At 46.2% G+C, this 21,631-nt stretch overlaps 2 protein-coding genes across 3 annotated transcripts in view; both read right to left on the bottom strand.

Moving 5' to 3' along the window:
* Positions 1-21,631, bottom strand: part of MYO5B (myosin VB) — a 386,602-nt gene that overhangs the window by 364,288 nt on the left and 683 nt on the right. The window lies entirely within an intron of this gene.
* On the bottom strand, positions 984-21,335 carry LOC137204201 (cofilin-1-like). The gene is made up of 3 exons (XM_067701448.1): positions 21,247-21,335; positions 9,551-10,048; positions 984-1,038 (listed from the first exon to the last, which is right to left on the bottom strand). The coding sequence occupies exons 1-3, from the start codon at positions 21,333-21,335 to the stop codon at positions 984-986; spliced, it is 642 nt and encodes a 213-aa protein (XP_067557549.1).

Below are 21,631 nucleotides of genomic sequence, written 5' to 3'. Positions count from 1 at the left end.
CACCCCTAGTAGACCGCACCTGCCTCCCTGAGACTCTCCTGGCAGCCAGTCCCCCCTCGGTTAGAATGTTCCAGGCCCTTCAAAACTCCACAGAAATACCAGAATCTCAAATGCTTGGCTGCTCATCTCCATGCAGCCCTGCTCTTCAAATGAGCAAGTACCAAGTGCCTGTTATGTATAACACGGTGTCAGGCCCTCGGCGTGGTCTCTGTCCTCCTGGATAAGTCAAGGAGATGAGGCAAATACGTAAAAAGTTAAGCAGCCACCCAAGAAACCAACAACAGTGCAGACCAATGACAGGAGCAGAGGCATAAGAGGAAGATATGAGCAAGTGCCAAGACCAAGTAACGGATGGACAGCACTTACAGATGGACAGCACTTACGGATGGACAGCGCTTACGGATGGACAGCGCTTACGGATGGACAGCGCTTACGCATGGACAGCGCTTACGGATGGAGAGCGCTTACGGATGGACAGCACTTATGGATGGAGAGCGCTTACGGATGGAGAGCGCTTACAGTAACTGCTTCAGATTACAGAGAATAGATGTTCTTTAGGCTGAAGTAGGCAGGGTTTATGGAAAAAGCTAAAGTTTGAACTTGGTCTTGGAAGAATGAACTTAGAGAGGGAAAGCATATTCCAGGTAGATACAGCACGGATGCAGAAAAGCTCAAGGTATGTTCAGAAGGTGCTGAGTGGATAGATCCTGCCAGTGGGAAAGAGTGGACCATACGAGGCAATGATCAACTGACAGTACATCAGTCATGATGCTCTGGCTACGAGAGGCTTCAAACCGGCTTAAACAGAAAGACGCTTCTATCTCTCAAGACAAGAAGTCTAGAATTCTCGTGGGTTCCAGTGTTTTTTCAGCCCAAGGCACATGGCTGCGTGGGGGAGGGGTTGTGTTAAGACCAAACTTCTGTCAATAAGTCACAACGCGGGTGTGGATGATCCTACATGGGTAACCAGCCGTCACAAACGGTTACCGTGCAGCGAGTGCCGAGCACAGACCCACGCACTTCACCTTCGAAGCAAACCTGAGAGAGAAGATGACAGGGGAAGAACCAGAAGAGGCTCCTCATCTAACAACCAAATCCAAAACTAGATTTGGAAACGCAGCAATAGATCCTCCTCCTTGTGCCTATTTACCAAAAAATACACGTGGGTTCTAAAGGGGATCTAACCAGGATGGCTGCTCAAATCTGTTCAGTCAGCAAAGACCTTCACTGTAACGACCACTGGGGGCCTGTGTTCATTAAAGCAAAACTGCACTAGGACATTCCAACATGTTAGTGTGAGGGAATGAATGAATGAAGGCAAAGAGACTGGCCCAGAAGAGAAAGCACACTGATACCCAGGCCTAGGGAACTGGAATTCCCAATATATTCCTATACAGGGGGTCCTAGCACAGTGAGCTTTGGCCAGGCTCAGTACCCAAGCAGGACTCTCCTACTCAGTCATAGGGTCCATCTCCCTCATTCTAATCCTGAAAAATCTGTAACACAGGTTAGGGGAGTTGGCCAATTGCAGCATTACTTTATAAAGTCCATCTTTAATGTAATGTCATTTTATTTGTTTAAAAAATGTTTCTCAAGCACATTCTACGTGCTACACATGTTCTAGGCCCTGGTGATTCAGCAATGAGCGAGCAGCTGCTGCTCTCATGGACCAGAATCTAGGTAAGGAAGACAAGCCAACAAAAGAGCCAGGTACTGAAAAGCACAAAGAGAAAAATAAAACAGGGTAATGGATTGAGTGGGTGACAGAGAAGGAGTCTGAGGACCCGACTCAGCAGGTGAGCAGGTGCGTGATGAGAAGCCACCAGCGCAGAGACCTGGGAGAGAACATCAATGGAGAAGGACCAGGGCAAAGGCACTGAGGTGGCAAGAAGCCTGCAGTGTTCAGTGAACAAACAAGGAGGAGGCCAGCAGGGATGGAACCAGCCAGTGAGGAAGACGGAACACTAATGCGTCAGGACAAGCAGGAACCAGATTATGGAGAGTGCCCTGTAGGCGGGCCTAGCAGGGGGTTGGATTCTCTTCCAAACGCAAAGAGAAACAGCTGGATGGTTTCGAGCAAAAGAGTGACAGAATCCAAGTGACATTTTACAAAAATGACCTGACTACTGTGTGGAGAACAGACTGGAAGGAGACAGAGGAAAAAGCAGGGGAGCTGGTTAGGAGACTGTTGCCACTACCCAGGCCAGAGACCTGGGGGCTGCACAGGTCGGTAGTGAGGGGGTGAAAAGTGAGGCTCCAGGCTCTGTTTGGAAGTTGAGTCAACAGGACCTGCAGACAGACTGGGTATTGAGGGGAAGATGCCTGGATCTGGGGCCTAAGGATTAAACCCTGGAGGACTAATTGGATCATGCCACCTACTGGAACACAGGAGAGCATGGGGAGAACAAGGAATAGCAACAAACAACTTTGCTCCTAAGGGTCTGTCATTCTGAGACAGTCACTTTTGGAAATTCATACTTCCAGGTTGAACAATTTCCTTCTCTGAGTGGGTCAGGAAAGAAATCTGGAAGAGGCAGCATCGTTATTTTTTAAACGTACAGATTGGGACTCAGAGATTGACACTTTCACAGAATATTAGAGAGGGAAGAAGCGCAAGAGATCTGGTCCTACCCCCTTCATGCAGCAAGTGAGGAAACCGAGGTCCAGAGAGGTACGTGACACTGTCTCACTCGGGCGGGTCATCGACGTGCCACTATTTAGCGGCAGTTAGTGTCACGTAAGACATCACTCCAAGCGGAGAGTCCCGTGCTCTCTCCATCACACCACGCTGGTCTCTGTGCCTCTCACGATCGATATTTCTCTTTCAGTTGCTCATACAAATGCCTCACACAGGGTGCTAGTGATCTGCCTGATGCAGACACGCTGCGACACCAGAAGACATCTGACCTCAGACAGCAGGCCCTTTTCCTAGAAGAACACGCCCCATGCCAGGGCTCCTGTCAAGTGGCGAGCAGAGTGACGGCCGGAGGAGTCAGAAGGCAGCCAGCCATGCCAGACACACCACAGCAGCACGTCTCTGATCTGTCACTAGGAGGAGCTAAATCAGCAGCTTCCAGAGCATTATAAGAAACTGACATCTGAAAAAGGCAAATCAGGTCCCAGCCAGCCTCTCAGGGGATTTGACCCCGCTTTGCTACAAGCTGCCTTTCTTCTAGGACTGACCGGAGCATTATTCTCTGCAAAGGGGTCCACAGAGCACCAGCCCAGTCCATGGCAGAGCCCACGCTGTGCCCACCTACCTCGACTTTCACACTCGCCCTCCACCTTGATCGCCCTTCGTCTGATCTCCTTCATTCATTCTCACCGCCTTCCTGTATGCATCCAAACCTGCAACCTACACACAGCTTCTTCCTAAAAGAAAGGTAACAGGTGGTCCTCTTACACTGCGTTTCCACCTCCCACCAGTGAATCACCACCACCAAAACATGGAACTAAAGCACATTTTAAACTATTTTGTACTGAATCAATTAAAGCTTTGTAATTCTCATTCTTAGAATAAATTCAAGTGAGTTGGAAACTTATTTCTCTAAGAGAAACAAAAATCAGAAAACAAATTTCTTTAGGTTTCCTTTTATAGATGAGTAGAATCGCATGTGGTTTACTCCTTCCTTCCTTTTACTGTTCATTTGTAATTATTCCTTCTCACCTTAGTTTTATATTTTTCCTTCCGAAGAAGCAGCCATTGCTAGCCACCTTTCAAGGTGGGCAAGAAGTTAAGAGCGTATGGGTCAAATTCCCATTCTAAGGCACCCCCCATGGCATCCTTTGCTGGGTGGTGCCCAACCTGCTAAGATACCTGCAGAGATGAAGCCCTCACTTCCACACAAGGCAGCCCATTCCACTACTGGGGGCCATGTGCTTCTGGATCCCGAGCTCAACTCACCTCCCTGCACATACCCATTGATGATCACTATGACCCTCAGATGAACTCAGAGAGGAAACACATGAATTCCACATGACAGCCCTATACATTCCAGGATTATATCTCCTTTTTTCTGGCCTCTATGCCTGGGGCCCCCCAGCCGTTCTTCATGTGCCATAGTTTCCATGCACTTTTCTCTTCTAGGCAGCTACCTCTAGCTCTATTTTTAGAGATCCCTTAAAAATATGTCACCAACATCAGAACGTAGGGGAGTCACATCTTGGGGGCGGTGAGGAAGCTTGATTCTAAAGTCAATAATAAAGCAAAAATCACCAAGCAGTACCAAAATCACCTTTGAAAATCTCTCACACTGTCCATCACAGTGAGATGCTTCAAGAGGCTGACTTCGCTTCAGAACCTCTCACTTCGAGAGGCTCTGAGCTGCCTCAGGAAACAGATTCCCTCCTTCCATCTCACCCTCGCCCCAATGCACATCCTCACTAAGCAGGGTGATGACTCACGCAACTGATTTTTTTTTGTTTTCCAGTTGGTTGGCTTCTTGGCAATTGTTTGCCTTTGCCCACACACATGCTGAATACCTGATATTTCGGTGTATCCATGAGCCAGATTTACCCAAGCTCTAGGATTGCGCCACCATTACTCAGTCCTCTTCAAAGGACATCTGTTTTCTCACATCTGCAAATTCATCCTCCCCTCCACACCTCGTCCTCAATCCAGGCTGATACTTCATGATGGCCAACCAAGAGCCACCACCGGCACAGTTCACACAAAGTTCACACAGAACTTTGCAAAACTTCCATTTTGAACACTCACTATTGTAAATCATCGTCTTGATAAGAAAGAGGTTGTAAAGAGGTTAATGTGATAGCAATTTCACTACAGTACGTAAAATCCATAGCCTTTTCTAAAGCCTGCAACAATTTAAGAAACTACAATTTTTTGCCTAGAAGACAATTGTTCACTCTTATGATCATCGTTTATCATCCCAGGTGAAAAAGTTATTGGCACATGTTTCTTGCCTGTATTTCTGGTTATGTTTGAATCACCTTAAGTCAAGTTAGTGCACCAGTACCAGATAAACCATAGTTAACACTTATTTGTTAAGATTAAAAGTACTATTTTATAAGGGAGATGATGAACACCAAGCTTTGAGAAAACGTCATATGATACCCACTTAAAACAATGGGAAAGAGTAAAACTAAAACAGTTACATAAATCAAGATAATCCAAGTTTTATGGATACAAGTTGATGCTAAATTAACTTTGTTCTCAGGAATAAGCTGCAGAGGTTCAGCTCAGTGTTAGAGGCAGCTCTGAAAAGATTCATGCAAATATTCTTCCATACTTTGGGTAACACTGTATCTTTATGCTCCAAAAAGAAGACTACAATAAACATACCCTTATAACAGCTCATAAACATTTTGTTTGTTTGGATTTTATATACTCTCATCTTCACCTTCCTCCTCAAATGGCATGGTAATTTATGGGAAGCATTCTTTGACATCACTATTTGATGTTTTCTCCATCTTAAAAGGCTACACAAACCAAACTTCAGCCCTATCCTTTCCCATCCAGTCAGCTGGTTGGATGTCCCCTACATCCAACCAGCTGTTCTACCTGCAGACTTGAGCCCCTGAGGCTGGAGGGAGGAAAAGCAGTCTTCCAAGTGGACAAATGGGGCTCCCATTCCAGCGAGCTCTGAGAAGACAGAGCTCAGAGAAGGAACAGCTCTGGAGGCTGGAAGCCCCCGGGTGATGCGATTCTGAGCTTCATCACTACCCAATGAAGTGTGCTTCTGGGGCAGGGGACAGATATGCCCTTCCCCACGCTAAGAGGCAGGAGACAGAAGGGCCCGTTGAGGGACTGACAGGAGGGAAGAGGTGAGACTTCCTCCTAAACCGCTGTCTTAAGAGCTGCCATGACAGCCCAAGAACCTCAACAACTTCCTACTACACGGGGGTCACGTCCTACCACCCTTGTCCTCTTGGTAAGACACTTCCTTCATTCACTACTCCTGGATGGCGCTTATTACACGGAATATAATTGTAAGTTAACGAGGACCATGCGCCTCTTACATCCAGCGCTGTGCCTGACATCAAGAAGAGTCTCAAGTACTTGTATCGGTTACCTAACACTGCCCAACCAATTGAGACCAAGAATGGAAGACATTTCAGCTGTGGGTGAGGGCAATTCTGGCCATCATGATGAGCTGAAAATGGACATCTCCGCAAAATAAAGCTTCAGACTCAGAGTTCACAGCCCAGACTGGCACAGAGTAGCATCAGTGCTACTTCCCACTTGTGTAACGCTGTTAAACCAGAACGTGTATGACTGAAAACGATCAAACTTCCCATCTCAGTGCCATGAACTCAAATTCTAACCATTGTTTACCACAGCGAATAACTGAAGAATTATAATTTCTTAAGGTGCCCTGTAAATTCACAGGAAAAACCGGAGATGCATAAACACAGCTCATCAGGAAACTGCAACCACTGACCCCCCGCTGGCAAAGCACAAGAAACGTTAAGGCGAGATTTCAAATTCCAGCATTAAGCCAAAGTTGACTTACTGAGTGAGATAAAGTGGAAAACAATCATAGCCTAACTAATCATTTGGCTGGCACTTAGCTACGTCGCTTTAGATATAGGCTACAGCTCCAGGGCTGCTGGAGTTATTTATAGCCCTGGACACATTATTCTGCGGCCAGCATTTAAGGCAGTTTCTGATTTCTGCGATGGTTCACATTGCGACTTGAGCACAGTTCATACTGATACCCTTAGCGTCTGCCCCATTCAGTACGGGCTCTCTACATGGCTGAGCGTTGTGTAACCCTAGCAGCCTGGCAGTGGTTTCATACTGCCGGTCAGATTTCAGGGATATTAATGCAGTGGGCAATCCCTAGAGCTTTTATTAAGGATGCATTACAGAAGGTTAAGGAATGTGAGGCAAGGGAGGAGGGAGGAAGTAGAGGAAGCACTTGGAGAAAAAGAAGATGTAGAATACTTTTAGCAGAGGAGACACACCAAACCCAAAAAGGAAAAAAAAGTCTATTATTGGACTACTGTAATAGCTGTTTTAACATCTATGTTAATAGATGTTAAAGCCCATATCCCAGTGTTGTTTTTAGGGTCTAATAGCAGGTCAGATGTGGAAACCACCACCAGAAACCAAGGCAGGGATTGACAATAGTCAAAAACCAGATTAGAAACTCAAGCAGAAGGATCCAAGTACCACAAATAGCCATGACCTAGCAAAAAACGAAGCCAATCCCAGGCTCAATCCCCCAAATCCTACTCTACGGGGATGAGAAGCAGCACCTACATTTTTGCTAGTTCTCTGGGTCATTCCGATGCACCTGTAAGTGGGAAAACCATAGCCTGTAACATCCACAGCCTCTTCTGAGGGAGACACATGGTTCTCAGTGATGATCCATCTTCAGAAGCTCCTTGGACCAGGTGTACCTGCCTAGGAACAGCCAATCAAGAGTCTGCTTTCTACAAAAGCTTTAAAGCTTTTGTCATTAGTGACACGGGAATAACAGCAGATAGTACAGCCAATCTAAACTGGAACTGGAGATTCAGGAAGGGGTGTTTAATCCAAGGCAGTGGTAAGAAGACAGGGAAGAGGGCAGAGCCAAGAGTAACTGAGTCACATTAATGGCACTGGCGTGGAAGGAAATGCATCCCTGCTGCTGACAGGACAACCTGGTCCCTAAAGTCTCAGAAAGGGTGAGCATCTTTCTGGTATCCTAATACTGTGCTGATCTCTTAGGCCAGGCTGCTCAGATCAGCTAAGCCTGGTTCCTAAGAGAGCATCCTTAGAGTAGAGCCTACATCTTGAAGTGCCCTTGCAACCAAAATAGCCTAGAACGCCAAGTGCCAGGAAGAGCAATAGACAGATATAGACATCCGCCAAGTGCCAGGAAGAGCAAAAGACAGATGCAGGCATCCTGTTAGTGGTGTCAAGGTGGGATGCTCCTCCCGGTACAATCGGGGGCATCCACAATTTTAAGCTATAGAACAGTTAGGTCTGGAGTGCTAGGGTTGAAGATTTGAGATGATAGGTGGTCACAAAGCCAGGACTTTAAGACTCCTTTTGTTCTTTCCTTCCCCACACCTGAAAAAGGAAAAGCATGTGCACAGCCCTAGAGCTTCTCCACCAATGCTGGTGCTCTGCTAAATGAGAGGACCCAATCCAAGGCGGGCAGCCACATGCAGGAGTTGGAACCAGTGAATCAGCACCCACAACAACCTTCCCAGCCCTTCAGGCTCTCACCCCACACTGTCCTGCACTGGACTGCGGCTTCCCAAGGACAAGACCTTCTCCTAGCAACAGGATTAGCACCAACTAATACAGTTCACGTGTTCTCATTTTATGTCATCAACAAGCCTCTGAGGGCTGTACTAGCTTCTTACCCCTGTTTTACAGATAAATGAAGCCTAGAAGTTGAGCAACTGTCTAAGGTCACACAGCTGGTAAATGCCAGGGCAGGGTGGGCGGGGGGGGGGTGGTGTGGTACGAGGGTGACACAGACAGGACACCAATACTCAAAACCCAGGTCTATCGAGTCTAAAGGTTATACTCTTGACCACCGTATTTCCCCTGCCCTTTTCTCTCCAGAGTTTTTGTAATTGTGGTATAACACACATAGTTTACTATCCTCACCATTTTTAAATGTACAGTTCGGTGGCATTAAGCACATTCACATTGTTGTGCAGCGATCACCACCAGGCATCTCCAAAACTTCTCATCTTGCAAAACTGAAAATTCCGCATCCATTTAAACAACTCTCTACTCTCCCCTCCCTCCCACAACCACCATTCTGCTTTGTCTCTATGAATTTGACTCCTGCAGATACCTTTGTAAGTGGAATTACACAGTATCTGTCACGTTATAACTGGCTTATTTCACTTAGCATAATGTCCTCAAGGTTCATCTATGTTTAGCATGTGTCAGAATGTCCTTCTTTCCTTTGTTTTTTGTTTGTTTTTAATTGAAGGTCCCTTACTAGTCCTGCTCCCATGAGTGGCCACGACCGGGGAAAAAGGGAAGGGGAACCAGGCGGCACGGGGAGGGGTCATCTCTACAACACTGCATTTATATACAGAACTAAACACACAAGGACAGAGTCACTACTGCTATTAGAAGTTGGCAGCATAGGAAAGGGAAGGAACAGATGGGGAACTGGAGTGTTAAAAAATACAGTGCTCCTTCCCCCAGGCATACCCCTGTTTGAGCTTAATCTGCTTCAACCCAAGAAGATCAAAAGCAGTTTGGGGGCTTCCCTGGTGGCGCAGTGGTTGAGAGTCCGCCTGCCGATGCAGGGGACACGGGTTCGTGCCCCAGTCCGGGAAGATCCCACGTGCCGCAGAGCGGCTGGGCCCGTGAGCCATGGCCGCTGAGCCTGCGCGTCTGGAGCCTGTGCTCCGCAACGGGAGAGGCCATGACAGTGAGAGGCCCGCGTACCGCAAAAAAAAAAAAAAAAAAAAGCAGTTTGGGAAGGCCAGAACCTTCAGGGATGGAGGGAGGAGGATGGCCCAGGACGTGGGGAGGCTGTTTGGCAACTGGAGTGAAGGGATTGCCCGCCCCCTGCTGGGACCCCCCTCCCAGCCCCTCTGGTCTGGCAGGAAGGGGGCAGCCTGCAACCCCCGTGGGCAGGTCTGGGGTTTGCCCTCCAGAGAGATGAAAACGCTGGCCCCCAGGTTCTCTGCCAGGGTGCGGTGGTCCTTGACCTCCTCGTAGCAGTTTGCTTCTAATTCATGCTTGATCCCCGTCAGCTTCTCCTCGATGGCATCCTTGGAGCTGGCATAGATCATTTTGCTCTTCAGGGGTGCAGACTCAGGGGCCCAGGCCTCCTCCTCGCTCTCCTTGGTCTCACAGGCTGCATCACAGAGGGCGTAATGGCAGTCCTTGTGTGGCAGCACCTTGACAAGGATGGCATAGGGGTCGTCTGCAGTCTGGCCCACATCACCTACCAGCATCTCCTCACCCTCCTCCAGGATGAGGTTCTTCGTGTCCTCGCTCAGGCAGAAGAGCACCGCCTTCTTGCGCTTCTTCACATCCTCTGGTGAAGACGACTTACTCACCTTCAAGTCATTGAACACTTTGATGACACCAGAGACAGCCACACTGGAGACCACATTTCTAGAAGTGAAAGGGACATAGCGAGGAGAGCCAGAAAAGACAGGAGTCACTGCAGCCAGTGCCGGGATCCGACTGAACCAACGTCCTTCCTTTCTAAGGCTGAATAATATTCCTTTGTGTGGATGTACCCCATTTCGTTTCTCCATCCATTCATGATGGACACTGGGTTGCTTTCTCCTTTTGGCAATTGCAAATAATACTGCTCTGCCTTCCTTTCTTATCCTACCTGATGCATAGCAGGGGTACGAAGGTACAAAGAGCATCCTTCGGGACTTCCCTGGTGGCGCAGTGGTTAAGAATCTGCCTGCCAATGCAGGGGACACGGGTTTGAGCCCTGGTCCGGGAAGACCCCACATGCCGTGGAGCAACTAAGCCCGTGCGCCACAACTACTGAAGCCTGCGTGCCTAGAGCCCATGCTCCGCAACAAGAGAAGCCACCGCAATGAGAAGCCCACACGCTGCAACGAAGAACAGTCCCCACTCGCCGCAACTAGAGAAAGCCCACGTGCAGCAACAAAGACCTAACGCAGCCAAAAATTTTTTAATTTTTTTTAAAAAGATCATCCTTCTATCTACTTTCAAAAGAGCATTTTAGGAAATTAGGTGGAATGGGCTTTCCATGTGATTCTTAAATCAGTAAGTATTCATTAATGTTATTATACTTGTCATAACACTGAGGCAACTATATGCCATGTAATAAGTTAACATACATATATATTTAAATGGGACTATAAATCAGTGTTACTATAAAATGTGGTGAGCCTTTAAGTTTTTAACCAAACAAACCAGAACTGCTACATTCAAATGAGTATTTTCCTAACAGCCTGGGAGGCTCTACACTGATTGATCACTGAGAGCATCTGAAGCCTGACTACTTCTCCTGAGGATGACAGCTCGTAAGAGGCCACACACAACTGTCATCAGTACCTGCAAGTCACACTTTGCCTGTAACAGAAATATAAGTCAGTGAATTCCTACCTTACTCAACCAGCTTAGTTCTTTGAATAACTCTTGGCTGTTTCCAGAAAAGAAAGCATACCTTCCAGGCACAGATTTTGCCACCATACAAAGGAAAAAGAATGCATCATCAGATCTGAAGCCAATTTCAGAAGAAGTATTGATGAGCTCCAGTATCCCTGTACTTCTGCCAAAGGGAACATCCCAAAGGAACCAGCATTCATACAGGTAGGATCGGACGTGTTAGTCATAAAAAAAATCACATTTTAAGGGTATTCTTACCATTTCGGTGCACACAGCTTGTTACATAGTTACACACATGTATACACAGTAAAATGACCATTAAAAAAGCAAGCAGCTTGATAGCAAAGAAACACTAGTTTGTGGCTAAGGAGACATTCATTTTCCTTATTTCACAAATACACATTAGCTCTCATTAGCAAGTGTAAGCAAATTAAGAATTTGATTAAATCTGATGAAACAAGACAGAGCAATTTATATCCTTTTAATGTACAAATGCCTCCTTAATACTTATTCATACAACAAATGAACCACTGGACTGGAAGAACTCAAGGTCAAAGACTACTTTGCAGGGATGGGCTCTTCCTCTCTGCCTCATGCATGGGCTGTGACGCATCACTGCAGGTAGAAAGTGCTCTCTACAGGTGTTGGCCAAGTGATGAACATAAAAGATGGTATGAATCTTCAGATGAAAACCATGAATATTATTATTGCTCCTGTGGGAGAAGATGACTGAAGCAAACTCGATCCTATGTTTCCTCCCTGACTCACTGCTGCCTGCTTTGTTCGATCTCACAGGAAGGATGGAGTCCGTATTCACCCCCACCTAATCACGCAAGTATCCATGAGTCTTGATGAGACTGTTAATAAAAACTTGAGTTAAGCGAAAAAAATTATTATGCTTTTAATGTAAATGATAACCTTAGGAAGGTAAGAGCAAAAAAATACACGTGATCAAAACTGTGTGAAATTAGGATGCTCCAAAACAAGGCAGTTATATTGGCGCTGATGTCCACAAATGCTGCCTTGCTGTTAACCCACGTTCATACCTTGTGCCAAGCCTTTGCACACAACGATAAAAAAGAAGAAAAACAACATTTAATTATCTCCTGACAGGGGCTCCACATCCCACAGATTCAGGCAAGTGCCAGGGGATACAGATGGGCTTTCCACCAGGTACTCTAAGCCAAAGAGACAGATAACATGACGGTACATGTGGTTCCTTGGTGAAGAAAGGGCTTTCCTCGAAGGGCTACGGCCTGGAAACAGGAAGGGAGTACCGGTGGTCTTTAAACCAATTCAAGGGCATTTATTGAGTCCCTACAGTACGCAAAACCCTACCTTGGGAAAAGTGAGGGATGTGAGCAGAAGATTCAACCTACATCTTCAACGAGAGCAGCTGTGCAAATATACACACCCAACCATCGATTGCACGCAGTGAAACACATTCTAAAACTACCTACAATCTCAAAGCTTTTTAAACTTTGGCTTTGTAACTCACCCTATTTTCTGCAGAATCACCTTTTTTTAATATGTAATTGATGCAGCACAGCAATAAAATGAATACCCGTGAACCCGTCAGGAAACCTCGTAGCCCGCTAGCAGTGCTGTTCCCACTTCTGTTCCCCCGCCAGCCCCATCCTCCCCGGATACCTACTATTCTAGTTGCCTTTTCCCTCATTCCCTGGTTTTTACTCATTTTATCACATGTATGTTCTTCACCAATACTGTTCATTTTGGTGATTTCAGAAATTCATAAAAATGGTGTCGATTCTGTGTGGATTCCTCTCTGAAACACCTTTAGTGATACCTAAGCTGGGCATCATATGAAGTCAGGTAATAGGTTCTGAGCATGCATCTTACCATTGGTGGGACTGCACTGGGGTCTGGGTGGGCAGTTAGCAAAAGGAAATTAAACCAGAGTCTAAGGCCAGGGTACACAAAGATAGTTGAATACAGCACAATTTACCAATTCAAATATGTTACCTTTTCATCTACCCCATAAATACACAGTAGCCAGGTCACGATACAGTAGAACTGACAACCTACTGCCCGGTACCTTTTTTCTTGTGGAGTCTCTAAGCCAGGGGACCTGAATTGCTTAGTGCTGAAGAGATTATAAGCCAAGTCTTTGAATTCCATGCAGAAGGCATCTGGGTATTCTCATTCCTTTTAGGATTTCATGCCACTACACGTTTGAGTTTTATAATGGCAAAAGCGCTACAGGAAAATCATTAAGTATCTTTCCTGATGGGCCTCTTCATTCCTCCCCAAACTTCAGCAAAAGATAGAAAAGCCTACAGGGCCCATGTCACTATTAGAATTGTTCAAAGGAGAGTAATAATGCATAGGCCCTTGAATAAACTTTAAGAGGAACATTATATGCCATTAACTTGGAGCTCAGATACATAAGCTTGATCATTCCCACAACAAGTTAGCAAGATATACCAGTGCTCACCTACACCAGGACCCAGACAACTTGAGGACCTCCTCCGCATATCAAACCTAAAATGCTCCTGCTTGGAGGAGCTTCCAAAGTGCTTTGACAAAGTCCCTGACAAGAACCTAAAGTTGTAATAGGCAATGGTCTGGGTCCTGGGTATCCTCCTGTAAGGCTCTCCCCTCATATGCTGGGAGGAAGGGGCCTTGTCTCTGATGGTCAAGCTGACATCCTGAGTGAAGGTGAGCTCATTTTCCAAACACCTGTCCAGCCAATAGGCAGTGAGCAGGGCATACCCATAAATGTGAAAACCTTCAGCTAGGTGGGCAGATGGGAGAGAGCTTCCAGGAGTCTCAGACCTACTTCCCTGATCTTAGCTCAGAAAGGGAACGAAACGCCCATCAGACATCAAGCAGGATAGGAAAGAAGATGCTTCAGAAAGAGATGGAGACAGGGAAAGTGCTGGAAAGCAGACCAGTGCCCTGGGATGAAAGGAGGGTTAGATTTAGAATCAAGTAATTTTACACTGCTTGAGTTTCATGTACACCTTTTGATTGTTATATTTACCCCTTTTTGAAGATGTGATCCTCTTTCGGGGCTTATGTGGCCTAAGGAGAGCCAAAAACAAGGGTTCTGCCTAAATGTGGGACAGTTTTAAGAAGCACCAGGCTGTCTAGGGGCTGCGTGTGGTGGTGGAAGGCAAAGCAGCAGATCCCCGAGGGAAGAACTATGGGTCAGACCATCTGCCCTTTTTCTGTACTCAGAGACTTTCCTTTCTCCTTTCTCCCGGCTGCTGGCGGGCAGGGCAGTGCTGGTAGAAAGGACGCTCCATGTTAGGGCCTCTTTTATGCACAAATGATGTTCCAGACCCACCATCACTGGGACAGAACCTCGTGGAAGGCAGCAGAGCGGTCAGACGAGGAGTGTGGCTTTGGACAAGTAAGGCAGAGGTCCGTCGTTTGTAAATGAGGATGATGGGGGTGCCTACATCATAGTGTTATTATTAAATGAGTGAACATACAGCTCTTAGAAATGACCTGGCTCAAAAGCAGTTGATAAACGGTACCTATCATAACCAGTGCTTTTCCAATTGTAGGGCTGAGAGATGCGTAAGTTCCAAACAAGCGAGGGAGAAACTCATGCCAAGGTGCCTTATTTAAAATATGTATTTGTAATATTTTATCCTGAACATTCTGGTTTCCATGACTTCCTATGTCTAAAAATATAATCATTTAATGATTAAAAACAGAATTATAAATAATGTCTTAACAGAGGAAATACAAAGAAAACTACAAATGAACACACCAAGCATATGAAAAGGTGCTCAACCCTCCAATGTAAGTCAACTTTAAACAAAAATAAACTGTTCAGTGTCCGTTTAAAAAGAGGAAACAATGACCGGTGCCTGGGAGGGGTGAAGAAACAGACCAGTTCTTTTCTGGAGACTACTGGCCTTATCGATGAAGACTCATAAAAGTACATGCCAGGAATTCCACCTTGGGGAATTTATCCTAAAAATACTGAAAGGTTCCAAGAATGTTCTGCAACATTTTTCACAATATCAAAAAATTGGAACCAATTAAACATTCATCAAAATGGGAATGGTTAAAAACATTACAGCACAACCATACAGTGCCCAATTATGCAGCCATTAAAATGGTAAAACTGCCTTTATATGCTACTGGGAGAAAAAAGCGATAGTAGATTAAGATTTAAAATAACAAATAGGATCATGCCATACATATAAGTATATCCTGCATCGTGCCTAAGTCTAGAGCAGTACTGCCCGACAGAAATGAGGCAAAGTACATGTGGAATTTTAAATTTTCTAGTAGCCACATTATATCCAAAATATTATTTGAACATCTAATAAACATAAAAAAGCATAAGTGAGATATTTTACATTCATTTTTTGTATTGAATCTTGGAAATCTGGCGTGGACTCACCCAGTTTAGGGCAGCCGCACCTCAAGTGCTCACAGTCACATGTGGTTGCCCTACTGGACACTGGGTGCTAGTCCAGTACACATCAGTGGTTAAGAGGAACTGTCTGGGAAAGGGATTACAGAGCCTTTGCCTTTCTCGCATTGTATGAATCGTTTCAACAATCATTTGTATTAACAAAAAAGTAATAAAAGAACATGGTGAAAAATTGTTTTAATTTTCCTTTAAAGCTCTAATAGGAGACTGGGAAGCCCAGCTTAAATTTCAAGCTTCTTTCAAACTGCTCTTTCTCCTTCCCCAGGGGGCCGTGGGGGATAGGAACCTTTTCCCCTATGCCTTGGCTGTCTATTGCTCAGGCTGCTATGTATTTGTAGCAATTCTTCCCTTTCTCTCTCGCCAAGTCCCCTTATGACCAATACCCCTGCAGGATGGCAGGAGAGGGTTAGGAGAAAAGGCCACCATCCAGCATCACGACTGAAGGGGGAAATAAGCTGATGAACAGTTGCCAGGTGCATACAGTGCGCCAGACACTGCGCTAGGCAGGCACTTCACGTATGTCAGATCACATAATCCTCCAATAACCTTATAATGCAGGTACCACGCCAATTTTTCAGATTAAGCTATCAAGGCTCAGAAAGTATCTGCTCCGAAGTGTCATAGAGTTGATAATGTGTAACTGCACTACCCCCATACGGTCCACAGCAAGATCATGACCAAAGAGGCCAGACTGCCCATGCCAAGGTCATGATCTCATCTTTATTAAAATCATGCTGTAAGACAATTGCATTTCTTAGAGGAAAGCAAATACCTGGGCATCTTTTATTTGCAAGAACCCCAGAACCCATTTCTCCTCTAAGCTCGTTCATACATCCTCAGATGTAAATACTTCCACTTAGACAAACCATTGTCACCCCTAACTAAACGTGTCACAATCAAGCATTATCCTCGCCCCATCTCGACTTCTTTATTTCTGTCCATCCTCAAGCTGGAAACTTCAAGGTCATACATGACTCTTCTTCCCTTGGCTGCATAATCCAACATTTGAGTTCTAGGCTCAGTAATCCCTAAATGACTATTTAATAAACAATAATAAGCACACCTAGCACCCAGATCTTAGTTTCTAAATACCAGTCTTCAAGAAAAGGAAACTGACAGACATCGCCTTAACCAAGGGATCAAAGTGACACCATCAGTAATGAGACACTGATATCACCAATCTCCTGAGATGCTGCACTGAGGCACATCGCTTCTGTGCCACAAATGCATAACCTCCATCTAAGCGCGGGAAAGCATCAGACAAACCCAAACTGAGGTTCATTCTACAAAATAACTGACCAGTACTCTCAAATTGCCAAGGTCAAAAGGAGAAATTGAAACTGAGGAACTGTCACCAATCAGAGGAGACGAGGCAGCTGTGATGCTAAACGCAATGTGGAATGCTACATGCACTCCTGGCCCAGGGAAGGTCAGTAGTGGAAAACCTGGTGAAATTCCCATCAGGCTTGAGGACAAGTTAATAGTGTTGTACAAATGTTCATCTCCTGGTTTCAATGACCGCACCTTACTTATGAGGTGTTAACATCATGGGAATCTGGAAATATATAACAGGAACTCTGCTATTTTTGCAACTTTTCTGTAAGGCTAAGATTTTCATAAGAGTTTTAAAATACTACTGTAGTTACTACTCATGGCTGTCCATGCTTAACCTCACTCTACCATCTCCTACTGACAGTGCCCTTCTCAGTCTCCATGTGTATTCAAAGCCTATTCATTCTTCTGGGCCCACTCATGTCCCACTGCCCACCTGACCGATGGCTCTATAGAACGTCTGTAACTATGAGTATCTGCTCTCTGCTCGTGGCACATGGGTCATGTTGGATTGTTAGTTAACTTTGTGTATTTCGGTTTTATTGTCCAATGACGATGCAAAATGTGCTTGTGCATACAAGTACACCAGGGCACACGTGCTCCGCTCACTTTAAAGTGCATACAAGTACACCAGGGCACACGTGCTCCGCTCACTTTAAAATGGGCTGCTTTTTAATGTGGTTTTTGGGAAGCTACTGAATTACAAAACAGAGGTCAACTAGTATTTCAAACCCGTCCAGGTTTACCCTGACAATCCTGTCTGGATAGTGACAAATACTCTATCACTTAGGGAGGGCTGTATGTGGACTTATATATTATAAGCAGTACAGGTATAGCTAACTTGTACCACAGAAAATGACGGTATCAAAACACATACACACACATGCCAGAATTTAAAATGTCGATTTAGTTTCTACTCAGAGGCCCTCCAACAGCAAGAGAATGCTCTCTCTCTGCTGAACAAAATAAGCACAATAATATACTTAGACTCCAACCAGGCCTGGAGCTGTCAGACAGCCTTCTAACGGGTGGCCATCCTGAAGCTAATGAAATGAAATATTAGGAGCACGTCAACAGAAAGGAAATGGGAAGAAACTAGCAGCTGAAAAGCAAGCTCTCCCAAGTGGCCCCAGTGGAGAGGCCTGGGGCACGGGAGCTCTGGAAACTGCGTGGGCCTCACCAGAGAGCTGTTCTGTTCCCAGGGTGGAGGTACTGGAAGCTACAGCTGTTATACTCCCATTGGTTAAAGGACTGTCCCCTTGGGGGACAGCAATTCTCAGGCTCCAGGAACCTCTGACAGTGACACAGGTGCTGACTGCTGGCAGTAAGCCAGCGCCGGGCAGTGTGCTGGAGGACAGCACAGGGCAGGCGGAAGAGCACTAGCGGCCTCTGCTACCCTTGGCCTCCAGGTCCTCGTGTCTCTACCGGTGTGCACAGAGGGAACATGAGCCTCTTGCTGCCTTCCAGACTGAAACTTGGGAGAAGGCTGCACTACCTGATGCGCAGGTAAGGGACAGTTAGAGAACACCAGCCCAAGTTCTACTTTCCAAGGGATTGGCCCCAAAACAGTGCCCTTCGTAAACGCCCCTGAGCTCAAAGCCATCACTGACACACAAAGGGCATGTCCACTAGTAAAGTCACCTCCTAGCAGCACTCAAAAATCCACTGCTCAGAGCACCACCTGTCAACTAAAAACCAACCAGCATAGGGATTATTTGAAGGTGCTGGTCTCAGCCTGGTGATCTCCCGGTCACTCTGCTGGCTAGAACCAAAGCAGCATCCTGAAAACCTCATCACTTGAGAGAGCAGTGTTTAAATTTTTCATCCAGAATAACCCTTGTGTAGAGAAGAGTTGTATCATTCAGGCTGAAGGAGAGGTTATGTATTTTATACTTTAAGAACCAGACTATTTTCTGCATTTGTCATAATCAAATCATGTTTACCATGCTTGCACATGTTTGGGAATCTTCCTGGGACCTGGGCTAATTTGATTTATACAATATTGTCTTCTCCTGTGGGCTGGAAGCAAAGTACTAACACTTGTCACATACGTGCCATCTGTGACAAGAGAGCCCATCATCAGCACCACGTTTCTGTAAGGGTGGATGAGGCTGACTCACCTTGACATCACCCTCAAAGCATTGACTCTGATTCTCTTTTCCCACTGAGAAAAACCTCAGTACAAAGAAAGTAATTTCTCAAAGGCAAGGGGTTGGGTCTTCCAAAAACAGGAGTGCCTTTGTTATGGGAAGTGCCCTTTGCCAATGACTAAAATCAACTCCAAAAAGAAATCCACATAGCATATAAGCCTCCATTTGGAGAGAACAGATAGACAAAGAGAAGAGCAAGAAAACAGTTAACGTGGAGGGAGGAAAAGAAGAAAGTCTTTTCTTCGGTAACTGGGAATAGACTAAAATACCAAATTCTTACCTGAAACCACTTATAGTACTTACAGGCTAATTTATATACTTAAGTAGGTGTCTCATATTCCAGTAACAATATCTTCCTACCATGTCACTAAAGCAACAGGTATAATCAATAAAGGGTTTTAAAATTTCCATCCCACTCATAAATGCTGTTGGCATAATAGATCACTATTTCCATCATGCATAATACATTAAAGTGCATGCCTGGATCCAGTGTTCATCACATTAGAAAAGCCCACTAGCAAGTTAAAAATAAAAAGGAACATTGGATATTTTGATAATACACTAAAATGAACAAATCATCTCTCCCAAGAAACAAAGTGAATCTGAGTCACAGGCACGAGTTCTCTGTATAATTTACGATTCATGTGCATACTGAGAATCCAGCCTAGCAAGTGGGGTGATAGTGGTTAGGAAAGAACACAACTGCTTCTCGTAGTAAAGCATAAGTGTGTTCAACTCTGCCCGAAAAAGTAACAGCTGCTCAAGATGCGATCTGGCTGGAAGCTACTGCGTGGGACACAGAAGAATCTCAATTTGAGATTCATAAACCTAGAAATGATTAAGAACTAGAAACCCATTAACAGTGAGGTACAGTTCCTGGGCCTTAGGGAGAAATTCTAAGACTCTTTTTGGACTAAGTATGCCAAACGCTCACACCAACGAAGCTACTTTTTTTCTTAAGCACCTTGAGCGCCTTTCCAAGTCCTTTTCCTCATGAACCCTTTTTGTCCCTATATCCGTAAGTCAAGAAGAAGTACACTGGGGGACTTCCCTGGTGGTCCAGTGGATAGGACTCCGTGCTCCCAATGCAGGGAGCCCAGGTTCGATCCCTGGTTAGGGAACTAAGGTCCCACATACCACAATGAAGAGCCCACACGCCACAACAAAGACCCAGCACAACCAAAATAAATAATTTTTTAAAAGAAGAAAAAGTACACTGGAACTTTAGCTCAGACTCCCACTAACTCATCATTCCTAATAATTAGCATGCAGTATACTCATTTCTAACTAAAAATCAAATTGAGCGTTTGCCCTGAAAGTTGTCTTTAAAAGCAACGCAGTGTTCTTGTTTTTCAAAATCAGGGATCCAAAACTTAAGGGTTTATTCAATTGTCCTTTAGCTTCATATAATACAGCAATTAGTTACTGTCTGATAAGGTACTTTATGATATATTGCAGGTATACTGAGCGTGCACTCAGTATACTTTGTGCACTTCAGTGTGACAAAGCTTCCCTGCCTCGCTGGTTTCCAGCCTCCCGTTGAGGTTCCGGATAACTGCTTCAGGGAAACAACTTCGAGAGCTCCTCCCAAGACTCCCACGGGTAAACAGGATAGGGTGCTCTTCCAAAGCCAGAAACGCCACAGTTTTCACCCCTGGCTCGAACCTCACATCCTTTCCTCCCAGAAGCTGTCTTTCATCAGCGGTCGCTGCCAGGGGACCTGGTGGGGGCGGAGCAGGTGCACCAGGTTATGGTGACCCCGCCCCCAGCCAGGTTACACCCTCCACTGCCACCTCGCGTCTTCCCGCCTCGGCCCTGTCCCGCTCCAGGAGGAAGAAGGGATTCGAAAATTCCTCAAACGAAAAGGGGTGGCCAGCCCACCCAGCTGAAGGGCTCGCCCACGCGCGGGGGCAGCTCTGAGCAGTCGCCAGGTGAGGATGCAGAAGTAGCTCTTCCTCCCCCGCCCAGACCTGTTGGCCCGGGCCCAAGTCCTGGGAATCACACACCCACAACCCACGAGCGCACCGCGCACCCCTCTGCAAACGAATCGGTGGGCACTAAGCACTGTCAAACGTGTCCCGGCCACAGAGAAGAAAAACCGGCGGACGAGGTGTACAGACATCCAAAACTTATTTTTTTTAAGGGGGGAGGGGTAGCTTAAAGGCCCCTCACCCCCTCAACCGCCCCTCAATGCCAAATTGAAACCCGAGGGGGCCCGGGCGGCTGCAGCTCGGCTGTGGGCGCTTCGGGAAGCGGTGGCTGGTCTCTAACTTTAATCACAGCAACTGCTGCGGAAGCGGCGAGTCCTGCGGCCGCACCTGTTCCCGACTCTAAGGAAGGAGCCCTGCGCATCCATTCTGACCTTGAGGACATCCTGGAAATCCACACTCCACCCCCGAGTCAGCATTACTCCGACCCCCTCCCGCAATGACTGAAGCCCACCGAGTGCCCACCCAGAGGGGCCGCCTCAAAATGCCCACCCGCGGCAAAGTAAGAATGTGCTTCCCTGGGCTCTCTCCAGATCCCTCGAGCATCCTTAACCCACTGCTTACCCACCCAAGAGCCGCCGCGCCCCTCACAGCAGGTTGAGTCCCCTTCTCTCCCCACCCCCAAATTGAGGAATACCCCACCCCCAAGTTCAGGGTTCCCCCTCGTTGGCACTCGAGAGGGTCGCCCTCGGGAGCTCACGCTGCAGAGCACCGA

The sequence above is a fragment of the Pseudorca crassidens genome, chromosome 12, assembly GCF_039906515.1.
Source record: "Pseudorca crassidens isolate mPseCra1 chromosome 12, mPseCra1.hap1, whole genome shotgun sequence".
NCBI classification, from domain to species: Eukaryota; Metazoa; Chordata; class Mammalia; order Artiodactyla; family Delphinidae; genus Pseudorca; species Pseudorca crassidens.
Note: the sequence above shows the minus strand (reverse complement) of the source record. Positions and strands in the feature narration are given on the sequence as shown.